We start from the raw sequence: 14,358 nt of genomic DNA on the forward strand, positions 1-14,358 counted from the left end.
TGTCTTTATAACAATAACTACCGCCTGCTCATCGTAGTGACTAAGGGCAACATATAAATTCACGTCATTTTTGACTCAAACTCTCGGAGGCCTATGTCCAGCAGTGGACTGCGATAGGTTGAAGTGAATAATAACTAGTTGACCTGGCAAAGTTATATATATGAAATCTCGCCCTGACATTAACAAAAGAAAGATCCAATCTGATGTAGTCGTCTGGATGTTGTGCAAGTACATCGATTTCGCTGTTTAATTTTTGTTATAGATAAAGATGGACAATAGCTTTAAAGTTTATTTTAATATGAGCAATGATTAAAATGGTATATTTATCAGAAACCGGTTTTAAATACATCTATGCGGCTTAGCCACAAATCCATCTGGATTTATTCGAATCCCAAATGATTTCTCTATCCAATCCAAAGATTGAGAATCTGATCTTAGCTCTATTTCCGTTCCGTAGATACCGCGATCTCAGCGTCTTATAAACTTCTCTTTCAACTTAAAAAGAAAATTTTACCGCTTTTATTAATTGACCAATGACATTCCGCTGTTTTGCTGTACTCGAAACTTTTAAATCGAATTATATTTTATCTAGCACTTTTTTTTAATTTATAGTATTGATAATTTCGTTCAGGCCATTTTCGGAAATTTTATTTTTTCAATTTTTTATAGGAAATGGAAAATTTAATAACCGAATTTCTTTGTAGACTTTATAGGTGGTTTATTTTTACTAGTGGTCGCCCAGTGATCTAAATTCGTCCATAGTTAAAAATTTAAATTAAAAAAAAAGACTGACTACAGACTTTGACAATCAACCAAAAAGTATATAATTATAGTATGCATGTGCGAGTCAAATACTTGATAGTGTGCGTACAAGGGGTACAAAGTTTTTGCTTCACGTATTAATATACAGATTATGAAAATATTCATTTCATTTTTTTAATACACTACAAATACACTTTGTGTAAATTGAAAATCGTAAATGGTACAAATAAGTTTTTAGAGAAAATTTCCTTTGTTAAGAAGTTTTAGAAATCATTTTTTTTTTGTTTAAGATCGTAAAATTTTCATTTTCACAAAGAAAAAAAAATCTTAATGCAGATTAACTTAGAATCATATTGAGGTCATTTTATTTACGGAATTAACAAAAGAGACGGTAAAAATTCCACAAAACGTATTTCCCTAGCAACTTAAAATTTTCGAGATGTACAGGAGAAAATCAGCAATGACAGAAAAATAACAAGTGTGAGGCATACGCAACGAAAACTACTTTTAATAACCCCTCCATAGTAATAGTAAATTATTTTGTACGCACGCAAATTTTTTTAAATTATTTTTCGCTACATAAGTTACCATAAAGAAAAAATAAATTTGCTATCTATTATTACTGGACTACATTTAGTCACAAATATGTAATGAGTTGTAACACTTTTCATTTAAATATTATGTATTTTTGTAAATTGTCTTTTTAATAAATTTTGAAGATAGAACGCTAAAAACGAAGCATGGCGTATTGTAATTAGTTTTTTTCATATTTCTCGAAAAAGGTAGACATAGAACGATATCATAAAAATTACGCTGGTCTATTTTATTGAAAAAATGCGACGATAGAATTTTTATAATACTTTACAATGCAAACACATGATTGAAATCGTCTACGTAATATTTACTAGTTCGTGTTGTATACACTATATTTAAATAAAATATTTCACACACACACAAACACATCCTACATACAATTATAACATCGTATGGTAGACATTAGGACAGTACTTAAGTATTGTAAAGACAAGTAATTACGCTTTCCATTGTAGCGTTCCAGTACAAAGTGAACCAGTACTCGTAATTACATGCACGAGGGACAGTTAGCTGTTTCTGTTTCTGTATGTGGTCGGCGATATTAGGATATGAATGGACGGAGGTGTCCACTTCTCATTAAGTTTTATTAACTTTTATGTTTTCAACTCGAACATTGTACTGGTAAAGTTGATGAGAGATTCGACAGCGATCTTTGTTGTATAAAAATAATTTCATGATGAGATTACAAAATGAAGTCGTTTTTATGTTTGAACCGTTTTTCTGTGTGAGTGTATTCATGTGAGTGATATAAAGTTGAGCCATTTTAGCCAGCAATACTAGGCATAGGTTTCTTCCTCCATGTAGGAAAAGGATTAGAGCATAATCCACTACGCTGCTCCACTGCGTAGTGGCGGATATATTTCCTACTATGAGAAACGATCGCTATCAGGTGTACATAATAACAACCGGGACCGACCGCTTAACGCGCTTTCCGAGGCACGGTGATCCAAAAGGACCGCACAAATACCCAGACCACGTTAAAAATCTATATGGCCAATACAAACGTTTCTCATGTGCGGGGATCGAATCCGCAACCGCCAGCGCAACAGCCGCAAACCAGCGACGTGACGTCGTCTTTTTAAAATTGTGTAACATGTATGAATGCTTTATGCACAAATTACTTTTTGATCTTCGTACCTACATATATTTTTTTTTGGTGAATATATCAATTAGTTACAAAATTTTCTTTCATGCAATTCTTGTAATTCTTTCTTATCCTGACAAAAACGAATACAGAAAATAATTATCCTATTGCTGCAGTTATATGGCGGCATATATTTTGGCGTTTTATTTTTATATATCAAAAAATTATTGTATTTGTTTTTTAAACGACAATTTTAAAGGTAAGTGAATATATATATTTGTATAAAAGAGAAAGTACACTTGTACATTTTTTGTTATTCTACTCGATATAAGATTCTATCTTACGGTGACAAGCTTGGATGACTTACGCAATCAATTGACGTTTGTATTTATATTGATTGTAGAACATTACATTAATAAATGTATAGTACTTCGTTGTGCTCAGCATAAAACATGAAAGATATAAGGCTGACAATTACCAGCTAATAATAAAGAGCCTTTGTTAAACAGTATGACGTATACAAGCTCGGGCAGTTTGTGTTGCAAATTAAACTATTTTATTAAAGTCTCTGCTATAATTCTATCACGTAACATAGTGTCAGAGTTCCTTTATACGTAACATACATCAGAAACCTGATACACTAACCTTAAATCTTTTATAAATTTTACTTTAATTCTTTAATTAAGTGGTAATAATTTTATTTTTAGTAGTTTTATGTCATTATTTATAATATACTAGCTGACTCGGCAAACGTCTTGCCGCTAAACGCTATTTAAAAATAGAGGTTGGTGGTAGAAGGGTGAAAATTTAGGGTTCTATGTATTTTTCAACGCCAAATCATAATAAAATAAAAAATAAATAATTTTTCTAAAAAAATATTTAAGGGTGGACTACCCTTAACATTTAGGGGGATGAAAATTAGATGTTGGCGGATTCTCAGACCTACCCAATATGCACACAAAATTTCATGAAAATCGGTCAAGCCGTTTCGGAGGAGTTTACCTACAAACACCGCGACACGAGAATTTTATATATTAGATTTACCTAGTTGTTAATTAATATACAAAAATTGTACATCATAACGGATTCTTCTTAAAACATACGAAAGAAGCTTTTGTAGTAATATTCTCGGAAAACAATCCAGTGAAATTATTTTGGTCTCGCGAAATATTAGGCTCGGGAACTAACACTTCCAAAGTAAAAGTACTGAGAAAAACTGTGAGGAAAAACATCTAGGCATCTGTTCCTGTCATTACGTTACTTGTATAATGAGGTATTCTTACTTTTAACCGCTCTGGTGTAGTGGTGAGTTTAGTCGCCTAAAACACTGAGTTGCGGATTCGATTTCCGCTTGGGATGGATATTTGTATTTGTATAAATATTTGTTTCCGGTTTTGATGTTTCTCCTTGTAGATCTCCTCACCGTGCCATCAAGAGAACTTTAAGCTATCGGTCCCGTTTGTATTATAAATACCTAATAGCGACCATTACTTATAGTAGGGAACATATCCGCCAGCCCGCAGTGTAGCAGCGTGGTGGATTAAGCTCCAATCTTTCTCCTACATGGAAAAAGAGAGCCATGCTCAGCAGGGGGATGTTAGAGGCAAAACATTTTCGTATCATAAGCCTTGCTACTGTTGGATGATCTATATTATTCTGAGGTTGATCTAGAATTTGAACAGCCTTTTGATGTTTCACAAAAGTTAGAACTTTGAATGAACTTCCAAATGTCGATTTGATGTCACGTATCGACTTATATAAAACATAAATTTCACTGACTCAAAGACTTTTTTGATAGACCACAAATGCTAAGCAAATGTTACATGTATATAACAATTAGAAATCAAGGAGATTCATTAAAACCTTTAAAATTATTTGATTGAGGTAGGGCGCAGCAGGAAATTTCCTGCTCAAAATATGGAGCAGCCCGACTGGGGTAGTACCTCGACCTTACAGAAGATTACAGCTAAATAACACTATTTTCAAGCAGTGTTGTGTTCTTGTTGGTGAGCAAGAGGGGATGCTTCTGGTGTTGCAGACGTCTATAAGCTACGGTAATCGCTTACCATCAGATGAGCCGCACGCTTGTTTACCGACCTAGTTACATAAGAAAAAGATGATTTTGTACTATAGTCCTCTTCTAATGATTTAAACAAAGTCTATACTGTTATCAAAATAAAAAAATATATATTTTCATATAAATGTACATAAAAAAAACACAAACCGACTAATATGCTTTTAGAAGATCAAAAGCTTTTCTAATATATCACTAATGATGAGCAAAGTTAATATTATGTGTCGCATTATATTGTCCCGTTCTAATGTTTTAAACTAAGTCTGTACCGATATTAAAAATAAAATATATTTACTTTTATATACATAGGTATAAAACACACAATGACATCTGTGTTATGATATCTGCACTTTCTTTTAGAGTCTTCTTCGTTTTTATAACCTTTCACTCGTAATGCGGTCTGTTATAAGACGCAGTCTTTTATGCTTGTTTTCATTTTATGATCAACGTTATTATTGCTTCTGTTTCGTTTCGTTTTACGGAATCGAGACGTCCTTGTACTACATAGTAAATACTACGATGCTCTGATGTTTGTATCAATGCGTCTGAGAAGTAGACTTGCACTGTTGGTAGTATTATGTTCTTTTCTGATGTAGGAATCAGAACATCTTATAGATGTGCTTATAATAAATTATCTGAACTTAAGTACGTAACTAAACTTATTATTATAAGTTCACTTAGTAAATAATTCGGAGAATTGTCTGGAGAAGATAACTAATTAGTGATAAGATTGCTACTTACCGACAATATTACCTTTGTATTGTGTAATTATTGTTTATCAATCGTATTTTTTTTATATCCCAAGCACGTAAAAATGTGCTACTATTATTAATTTTACTCTAATGAAATGCAATAAAATATTAAATGGACATTACATACAGCACTATCTTAAATAAACTGAACTAAGCTAGTATGTAAATATTCGATATTTGGGATATTTGGCAAAATTTTTTTAATAAATAAAAAGTGTTAAAAAATAATGTTAGACTCTTTATGAGGGAAATAGAAGTCACGGAATATATTTGTTTATATTATCAATTCGTTACGAGCGCGAATCAAACATCCGATAGTCGAGGTCAAGATAACTTTTGTCCCCACTTCTCAGTCAGGCCATCTCTGGATATATTTAGCACATGTTTGATTTAAGTACAATTCACAATGTATAGAAAAATGAATAATAATATGCTGTGTGGTTACGGCATTAATAATATAGCCACCCCCTCTCTTCACGTGTGTGTCGTAAGAGGCGACTAAGGGACAACACAGTTCCACTACCACCTTGTAACTTAAAAACCGACCGATGCAGATGGCGGGATAATCATCCAATTCCTGCTGTAAATTTTAAAATACACGGACCGAAGACGGGCATCAGCGTCTTCGTTGCGACAAAACCAGCCCTACAACCCGTCTGCCCAGCGTGGTGAACTATGGGGAATACGTTCACTCCATTTTTGACACGAACTTGTGGAAGCCTATGTTCAGCAGTGGACTGCGATAGGTTGAAGTGATAGGTTGAAGTGAATAAAAATGATAGTTAATTTTTCTCGAAATTATTGATTTACGAAATTATTTTAAACGTTTTTTAAAAAGGAAATCGTATCTTGATAGTAAAAGAAAAGTGTACAAACAAAAGTGAATCTTCCAACACAGTTTTTTTTCCATTCGTAATATAATCTACGTTCCGAGTGTGTTTGAGAAGTCCACTGAAATTGTAAGGAAAGTTTAAGTCTTTTCAATTTAAACTAATTATGTAATTCTAAATGAATGCAGATTGTGAGCATTTCAGCGTTAAACAAACTGAATTTAAATTTATTTAAAAGTTACATGTACAACTGTAGTGATTGTATAAAAATATAATTAATATAATTATCTTCTTCTATATAAATAAAAATGAATGTTACTAAGCGCATAACTCGAAAATGGCTCGACCAATTCGGGTATTTTATTTTTTTGTATGTTCCTTAAGGGCCACGGAAGGTTTAATTACTTAAAAAAAAATTAAATAAAAAAAATCACAATTAACTTTTAATAGAACGAAGTCTGTCGGGGCAGGTACATAACAAAATCATCATTAAAACATTTTTTTTTTACGAAAGTAAAATTGATGCACTATTCATAAATTGGCATATTTAAATAATAAAGCCACAGCAGAAAAGCTGTAGTCAAACTATCTTACCCAAGATTTCGTATGCGTAATATTATTAATTTTGCGTAAAAAATATATTAATTTTGCGTTATTTTAATTTATTTACTAAACGCCTCAGCCTGTAATATTCCACTACTGGGCATAGGCCTCTTTTCCCACGTAGGAGAAGGATCAGAGCTTAATCCACCACGCTGCTCCAATGCGGGTTGGCGTATATATTCCCTACTATGAGTAACGATCGCTATCAGGTGTACATGATAACAACCGGGACCGACGGCTTAACGTGCTCTCCGAGGCACGGTGGGGAGACCCACTAGGACTGCACAAACACCCAGACCACGGCAAACGCCTGTATACTATTATATTATTTACTAAGGCTAGTATGTTTTTTTCTGTTGTAGAAGCATGTCTTACAATTTCATTCTCGCTAACTCATTATTTTCTCTTCTGTCCTAAGCCACATTAGTCTTCTTTCAAAATTATTTTTAAAACACAAATTAAGTAAATTGCTCTAAAACTTACCATCATAAGAATCGTAGATGTAAATAATGCTCTTCCAACCGTAGTAAGTGACAGTGTCGATAACAGCCTTGTGGTATTCGGGGCGAAGGCTGATTGCGTAGTCGATAAGTCCAGACGGAGGTATCACCTGAAATTTATCATTCTTTAAGTAAGGACAGAATTAAATCTGTTTTAACTATATTGTAAATTGAATTCTGGCCTAACTGAAAATAATTAAATTATATTAGGTTCTTGTTTCGATAGTATCTCCGAAGATTACAATTTTTTTTTATAAAAAACATATTTACAATGTTAAACTATTTCGTCAATCGTTATTTTGCACTTTTTAAACAAAAAAAAAAGTCCTTTCTATCACGAATAGTGCAAGGGCAGTTAAGTAATAATAATAAAGTGAGTTTATAGTATGTTTTATTTAGATATGAATTTTATTTCTCGCCGTTATCGGTTATTTTCATAACTACAAAGCAAAGAAAAATTGAATTCAATTGAACATTAAATAAATCATTATATAAAATAAAAAGACAAATAATTCTATGCTTGTTGTGAAATAATACAGAAGTACGGGCTATTATAGCAAACGGTATAATAAAAGAGGAACGATTTTCCCTATACTGAATCGCATTAGATGCGCATATGACTCTTATTGATATTGAAATAGAAGCGAATATAGTACAAATCTGCACTTTCTAAAATATCAAAGAAGAAATTTTATAAAAGTGTTAGGCGAGACGAGATTCCATGCGAACCAAGTCGCAGACAAAAGCAGTTACTACTTAATTTAATAATATCTTTCGAATAGATTCTAGATAATTCCGAAATTCGCTAACGAACTTAATATTATAACGTGGGACCAATTTTAAGGTATTCTCTTTGAGTAGAATGGATTGAAACGTTTTGTTACTTTCTAAGAAAATATTAAAAAAGTACGTTGAATTTTATATGATAGACGTGTTGACAAACGTTAAATGAGCTGGAATGATATTTGTATGTTAATATCGTGTTTTTCAAGTTTGATTAAGCAATATTTACGTTTACCGTACAATTGTACTTCGATCTGTTTTTAGCTTACTCAATACTCTTTGTAACATTTTTGACACTTTGAATTCGAATAATATCTAGGTTCGCACGTCATATTTAAAAAAGTGTATAAATAAAAGTCTTTTTACGCCAAAAGACTTTTAAATAGTCTCACCTCCAAGCGTTTGTTTCTATTTTGTACAATTTTATTTGTCAGGTTTGTATAAATATATTTTGTTTTGTCTTTTGATATTTGTTACTCGTTTTCAATTGTTCTATTTATGTTAAAATTATTTTTTATTTTGTCTTTTGATATTTGTTACTCGTTTTTAATTGTTCTATTTATGTTAAATTATTTTATAGCCATCGTGTAAAGATTTTTTCTTTTTTAGTAGTAAAGAACGAGAGATCGATTCGTAATTTTTTGGGATATTCTGGAATAAACTGTGAAGTGTAGGGTCATACGAGGTCATTGTCTAGTTCTTCTTATCTGGTATTGTTTCAATACTGTATATCTTATAACTTGTTGTGTCAGTATTCTGATTTCTAAAAGGCTATTTTTACTGTAAGAATTCAATTTATTCTTTGCTTACAAAGGATATCAAATTCTGTGTATAATTAAAACATCTTAAATTCTAAAAAAATGTAATTTTCGAAGGCTAAACAACGCTAACCCTTTACCTTTTAAATATCTCAAACAACTTATTAAGCTTCGCCTTGCAGCCGTGAGTCAAAGTTATAAGCGTAAAATCCAAAATTTATTTCATTTAATATCAATATCAGAAAGGCCACGTGGTCCTCGAAAATCCGGTGCATAAATTTAACCGGAGTGTAGGCGGAGGTCGCCTTGGCGTAATTAGACCCTGCGATAGTCACTCTGAGATACATCGATGATACAAGGATAAGTATGTATAAATAAGTATAATTTCCCAAGATTTTTGAGATACGACTTTTAATTTATTACATTTTGACATAATAATAAAAAATACGAACTGGTTATTTAAATAAAAAATCATGAGTGAAATTAGAATAAAAAAGGAAAAAAAAATAATAGATCTGGAAACATAGGGATTTGAACCGTGGTCTTCTCGGTCGATCCCGACCGGCCAATTTCTCACCTGAGCTATTACAATTTTATTAACAGTTACGAAATTTACCTCCGTACTCTAACGATATTATAGCCATTTTTTCATTGCCTAAAAAAACAGGGATAAAACGACATATTCTAAAAATGAATCCTAGCTATATCGATTTATTGCCCTCGAAATCCTCTGCATACTAAATTTCATGAAAATCGTTGGAGCCGTTGGTGCTGTGTGGCTACGGCACTAAAGAATTTAGCCACCCCTTCTCTTCCCGTGGGTGTCGTAAGAGGCGACTAAGGGATAACAAGGTTCCACAACCACCTTGGAACTTAAGAAGCCGACCGATGGCGGGATAACCATCCAACTGCTGGCTTTGAAATACACAGGCCGAAGACGGGCAGCAGCGTCTTCGGTGCGACAAAGCCAGTACTGCGGTCACCAACCCGCCTGCCCAGCGTGGTGACTATGGCAAAACACATGAGTTCACGTTATTTTTGGCGTAAACTTGTGGAGGCCTATGTCCAGCAGTGGACTGTATAGGCTGTAATGTATGTTGGAGCCGTTTCTGAGATTCAGATTATTGGAACGAAGTTCGGCAGGCTTGACATTTGGCTGGGCGACCGAACTGAAAAAATGTGATACTAAAACCATAAGAAAAATATATAACGGAAGTGACGTAATATCAGTCACACGACTGTATAATATGACGTTTGTAAAACTTTAATATTATTAGTAAACTTTTTTAAATTATTTATTTATGTAATTTTATACTGTCGACAAAAATAAATAAAGACACATATTTTTTTTTATTTCACTTAATAGTTTGAATTATTAATATTATTATTTTGTTTGATTTATTTTATTTTATGGTATTTGTTATTTTCTATAATACTAAATTTCCTAAACACTTTTATGTACTTAATTAAAAACAAACCAACAAAATTAAAAAAAAAATCAAGAACTAGAAAATATATATAAAATTCAACATTTTTTTTCAAATTGTGTTGCTTCTATACTATCCGAAGGAACTTCGTTCCTACCTGGTGTCCAATGACACCACATAATTTTCTTTATATAGGTACAAGAATATTGCTCATTTAATAGTATTAGATAATTCTACGTAATATATAAATTTATATAATATTGAGCCTTATTCTCGACTATTCTTTAATTCTAGCAGAGGCATGATATCAACAAATTGTTTACAACTTTATATTATGACTTTGTATTACGCAATACAAAAACACAGTTTAAAAATAATACTTTATTTAGTAGGTTATTTATTAAATTAATTCCAAGTATATATTTAGGACGTACAGTTAGACAGATGAAAATTTGTAAATATTTAGATATTGTAAGTTACACGTTTATTCTTCATAATTAGTAAAACTTAATACAAAGCTGTATCTTTGATAGTAAAATACTGGAACCTTGCGTAAACAAAAATACCGCAGTCCTTGTTTAAATTCAGGTGTATTCATTATTTCAGTGTCTATATAAGCTAAGTAGATGGAAACTATGCTTAATTATACATTGAAATTATATGTTTATTTTATCTACATTCCTAATATGTGGTATCTTCACTGCTAACTATAATTAAAAAATCTATACAAATAAATAAAATTGGAGTGTCTGTTTGTATTATTAAATAACCACTTTTTACTAAATGCATATAGATGTATACACGGATACATATACCAAAATAACATTTTTTTTACAATTTTAGGCTGTCTGTCTATCTGTTTGTTCCGGCTAATCTCTGAGATGGCTGCACAGATTTTACGGGACTTTCACTGACAGCTAGCTGATATAGTAAGGAATAACTTAAGCTACTTTTATTTTCGTAATTTATTTATTTTATAACTCTGCGAACTAAACAATAAACCTTTTTGTTAAGTTCGCGGTTAAATCCACGCGGACCAAGTTGCGAGCACAGCTTTAAATTTATATAATTATATTTAATAATTTTAACTTGTAAAGTCACGATTAATAAGTGCTTTTGAAGTCCAATTGAATAAGTCATTTTTCATTTTTATTTTGATTTTGATTTTGATTTAATGATTAAAAATCGAGTAAAATATTTCTCATTTATGTACAATTTATTGAAATAAATGTCTTATACTTAACGTAAATTTGCTTAAGCATTATTTGTAACTATGGTTATAATAATTAAATTATGATAAATAAAGAATATATTTTAACTTCACACATAAGTCGTTTAGGTTCTTTCCAAGAACTTGAGCCCTTAAAATATGAAGCTATACATTTCACGTTCGTATGAAAATTGTTTGATGATAGGCAATCAAAGAGCGAGTTTCTCTCAGAGCATTTGCAAGGAAAATTTAAGTGAAAAATGTCTTATTTCCGTACGAAATATTGCTCCATAAAGGTTAGAATTGCATATAATGATTTTTAGCGCCTCGCCGCAAAGTGACAATTTCCTTGATGAGGCACTCTCCAGGATGGGACGGCTTTTTTCTCTCTTCAAAGGCAAACCACTTTCACTGTACCTACAATTATATATAATGTGTATTTTGTTTCGTTTTTACCTGATGCGGAGATTACGTTGGAAAAAAAGTTTTATGTTGAAATTTACAATTCCCGGGGTGCAAAAATGAAGCAACGACTCTAATTACAATTTATCTATATTATATAATCTTTGTGTAATATATAAATTATATTAATTAAGTTTAAATACAAATTGGTTGAATTCATTCAGCATAAAAAAAATGTATTTAAGTATGTACTATGTATGATCGTAGTAGGAATAATGTCGTCAGTTGCATTTCAATCTTTCTCCTCAATATGCAGCAGTTTTTGGCAGGAAATTAATGGCCAATGTGGAGTTATAGTAAACTATTGTTAAGCAAAAATGTACCAATATCGGTCAGTTTGATTTTGTCATTTTATTGCATAGACAAACATAGTTTGTGATAATTCAAGGTTGTATTCTACCGAGAGTAACTATTATTCTCTGGTATTTAAGACAATACATTTAGATCAGAAACAAATATTTGAACTGCAATTACAAGTATATCGCTAACGACATTAACGGGGCTTTTTTAACTACAAGACCAAAAATATCGTTTAAAAATGTAAAACGAATTCAATCCATTACGATTGTTCAAAGTTATATAAAAATTTTAACGAAATTGATTCAGCTAGTCGATTTCTATTATAGACAGTTCAATTACCGGGATCGACTTTAGACTAACAGCTTCCTTCCTTCCGCAATCGAGCACCTAGATTCTTAGAACTACAAACGTTTTAAGTTATAATATTTGATACCTTTACCTTTGTATTTGATAGAAAAAAAGTATTGTAGCAACATTTGTAGTAGAAAAGACAAAAGCTTTTAATTAAATTAATAGGGCGTTAAGTAAGTTTTAATGAAAGACTTGATCCGAGTTTGTTCTCTTTCTTTATTCGTTTTCGATAATTAAGATGGGGATCACGCATATTATGACATAAAAGGGTTCTAATCTCATCATTATCATTATCATCATCATTTCAGCCTATTGCAGTCCACTGTTGGACATAGGCCTCAACAAGTTCGCGCCAAAAATGGCGTCAACTCATGTGTGTTGCCCAAAGTCACCACGCTGGGCAGGCGGTTTGGTGATCGCCAGGCTGACTTTGTCGCACTGAAGACGCTGCTGCCTATCTTCGGCCTGTGTATTCCAAAGCCAGCAGTCGAATGGTTATCCCGCCATCGGTCGGCTTGATAAGTTCCAAGGTGGTAGTGGAACTGTGTTATCCCTTAGTCATCTCTTTCGACACCCACGGCAAGATAGGGTGTGGCTATATTCTCTAATACCATAGCCATACAGCTTATCTAACAACATTAAATTTTTAATTGATGTGGAATAATTCTGAGTCCTGTATAGCTACCAAAAATTGGTACAGCAAAATGTTAGACTAAAATTCTATATTTCGCCTTTGAAATACAAGGGACTAAATCCCCTTTAGAACAATACCATGCATTGTAAAATAAAAGATTCTTCTGACGTATGATTAAAAAAAAAACATAATTTTTAGTTACCTCAACATTCGTAAAAAGTTTTACAGTTTATTTCATTGAAATTAGTGTAATAGTTTTGAAGTTGCGGAGGGTAGGTCACTGGTGTCTCATAAATGGTAGTTTAAGGCGTGTGCAGCCCGTTTGCGGTCTCATACTATTGCAAGGCCAAACTAATTTGCGGTTAGTGTAATTTATGCACATTTCAGTTAATATTTATGTTTCTATCATTGGTTTATAAATATTTATTAGTTTATTATTTGGAGGTATAGATCATTGTCAGATTCCTTAATGTTAACGGATTTGATTGATGTTTTATATACGTTACGACCTTGTGTATTCTCATACTTAACTAATTTAAAATGAATATAGTCTATACTAGCATTTATCTCTACAAAAATATCATAAACTTTTTTTAAAATTAAAATCAGAGGAGTAGATCAGACTAGTGCAATCAAATAAACAAACTACTGCATGTCTTTTTCACGTTTTCACGTACTACTGGAGCTTCTTTCATCATGCATTTATATTATATTTTTGATATAACTTTTGACTTGACATTACTTAACGTAGATACTGTGTCTTAATTGTAATTATTATTATTATATTATTATAATTATTTTTGATTGCTACTGTTTGATCAAGATCTCTTCTATTGTTACATTAACAGTATAACTTTGCATGACGTTTTTGCTTTATTAAGGTCGTACATTTAGAAATATAGTCTATGATAAAATTAACATTGTAATGTATCATAAATGTAACAACTGCTAGCAAACCTTATTAAATAAATAAATAAATAAATGCAAAAGAGTACATAACTAAGTTACTTGTGGTGAAAGCTTGAAGTCTTTTAAATTTGCGTTTTGAGAAACTTTTTGTTTATATAAAAACAAGTCGTATCATAAGAAATAGTTTTATTTAATCGTAAAATATATGTTAATACATAATATATAATATTATTTACTCTACCCGAGATATTTTTTTTAAAGTAATGAAAAAGTGTTTTATACTTGTCTTTGTTTTCAGATTAGTAGGTTATATAACAATTATAGC

General features: G+C 31.7%; 1 protein-coding gene across 1 annotated transcript in view; it reads right to left on the bottom strand.

The window, feature by feature from the left end:
* The window catches only part of LOC123668893 (glutamate receptor 1-like), a 124,183-nt gene that overhangs the window by 50,138 nt on the left and 59,687 nt on the right, over nucleotides 1-14,358 (bottom strand). The window contains exon 4 of the mRNA XM_045602585.1: nucleotides 7,183-7,309. Coding sequence (XP_045458541.1) covers nucleotides 7,183-7,309 — 127 coding nt within the window. The remainder of the gene's footprint in view (nucleotides 1-7,182; nucleotides 7,310-14,358) is intronic.

Source organism: Melitaea cinxia, chromosome Z, assembly GCF_905220565.1.
Source record: "Melitaea cinxia chromosome Z, ilMelCinx1.1, whole genome shotgun sequence".
NCBI classification, from domain to species: domain Eukaryota; kingdom Metazoa; phylum Arthropoda; class Insecta; order Lepidoptera; family Nymphalidae; genus Melitaea; species Melitaea cinxia.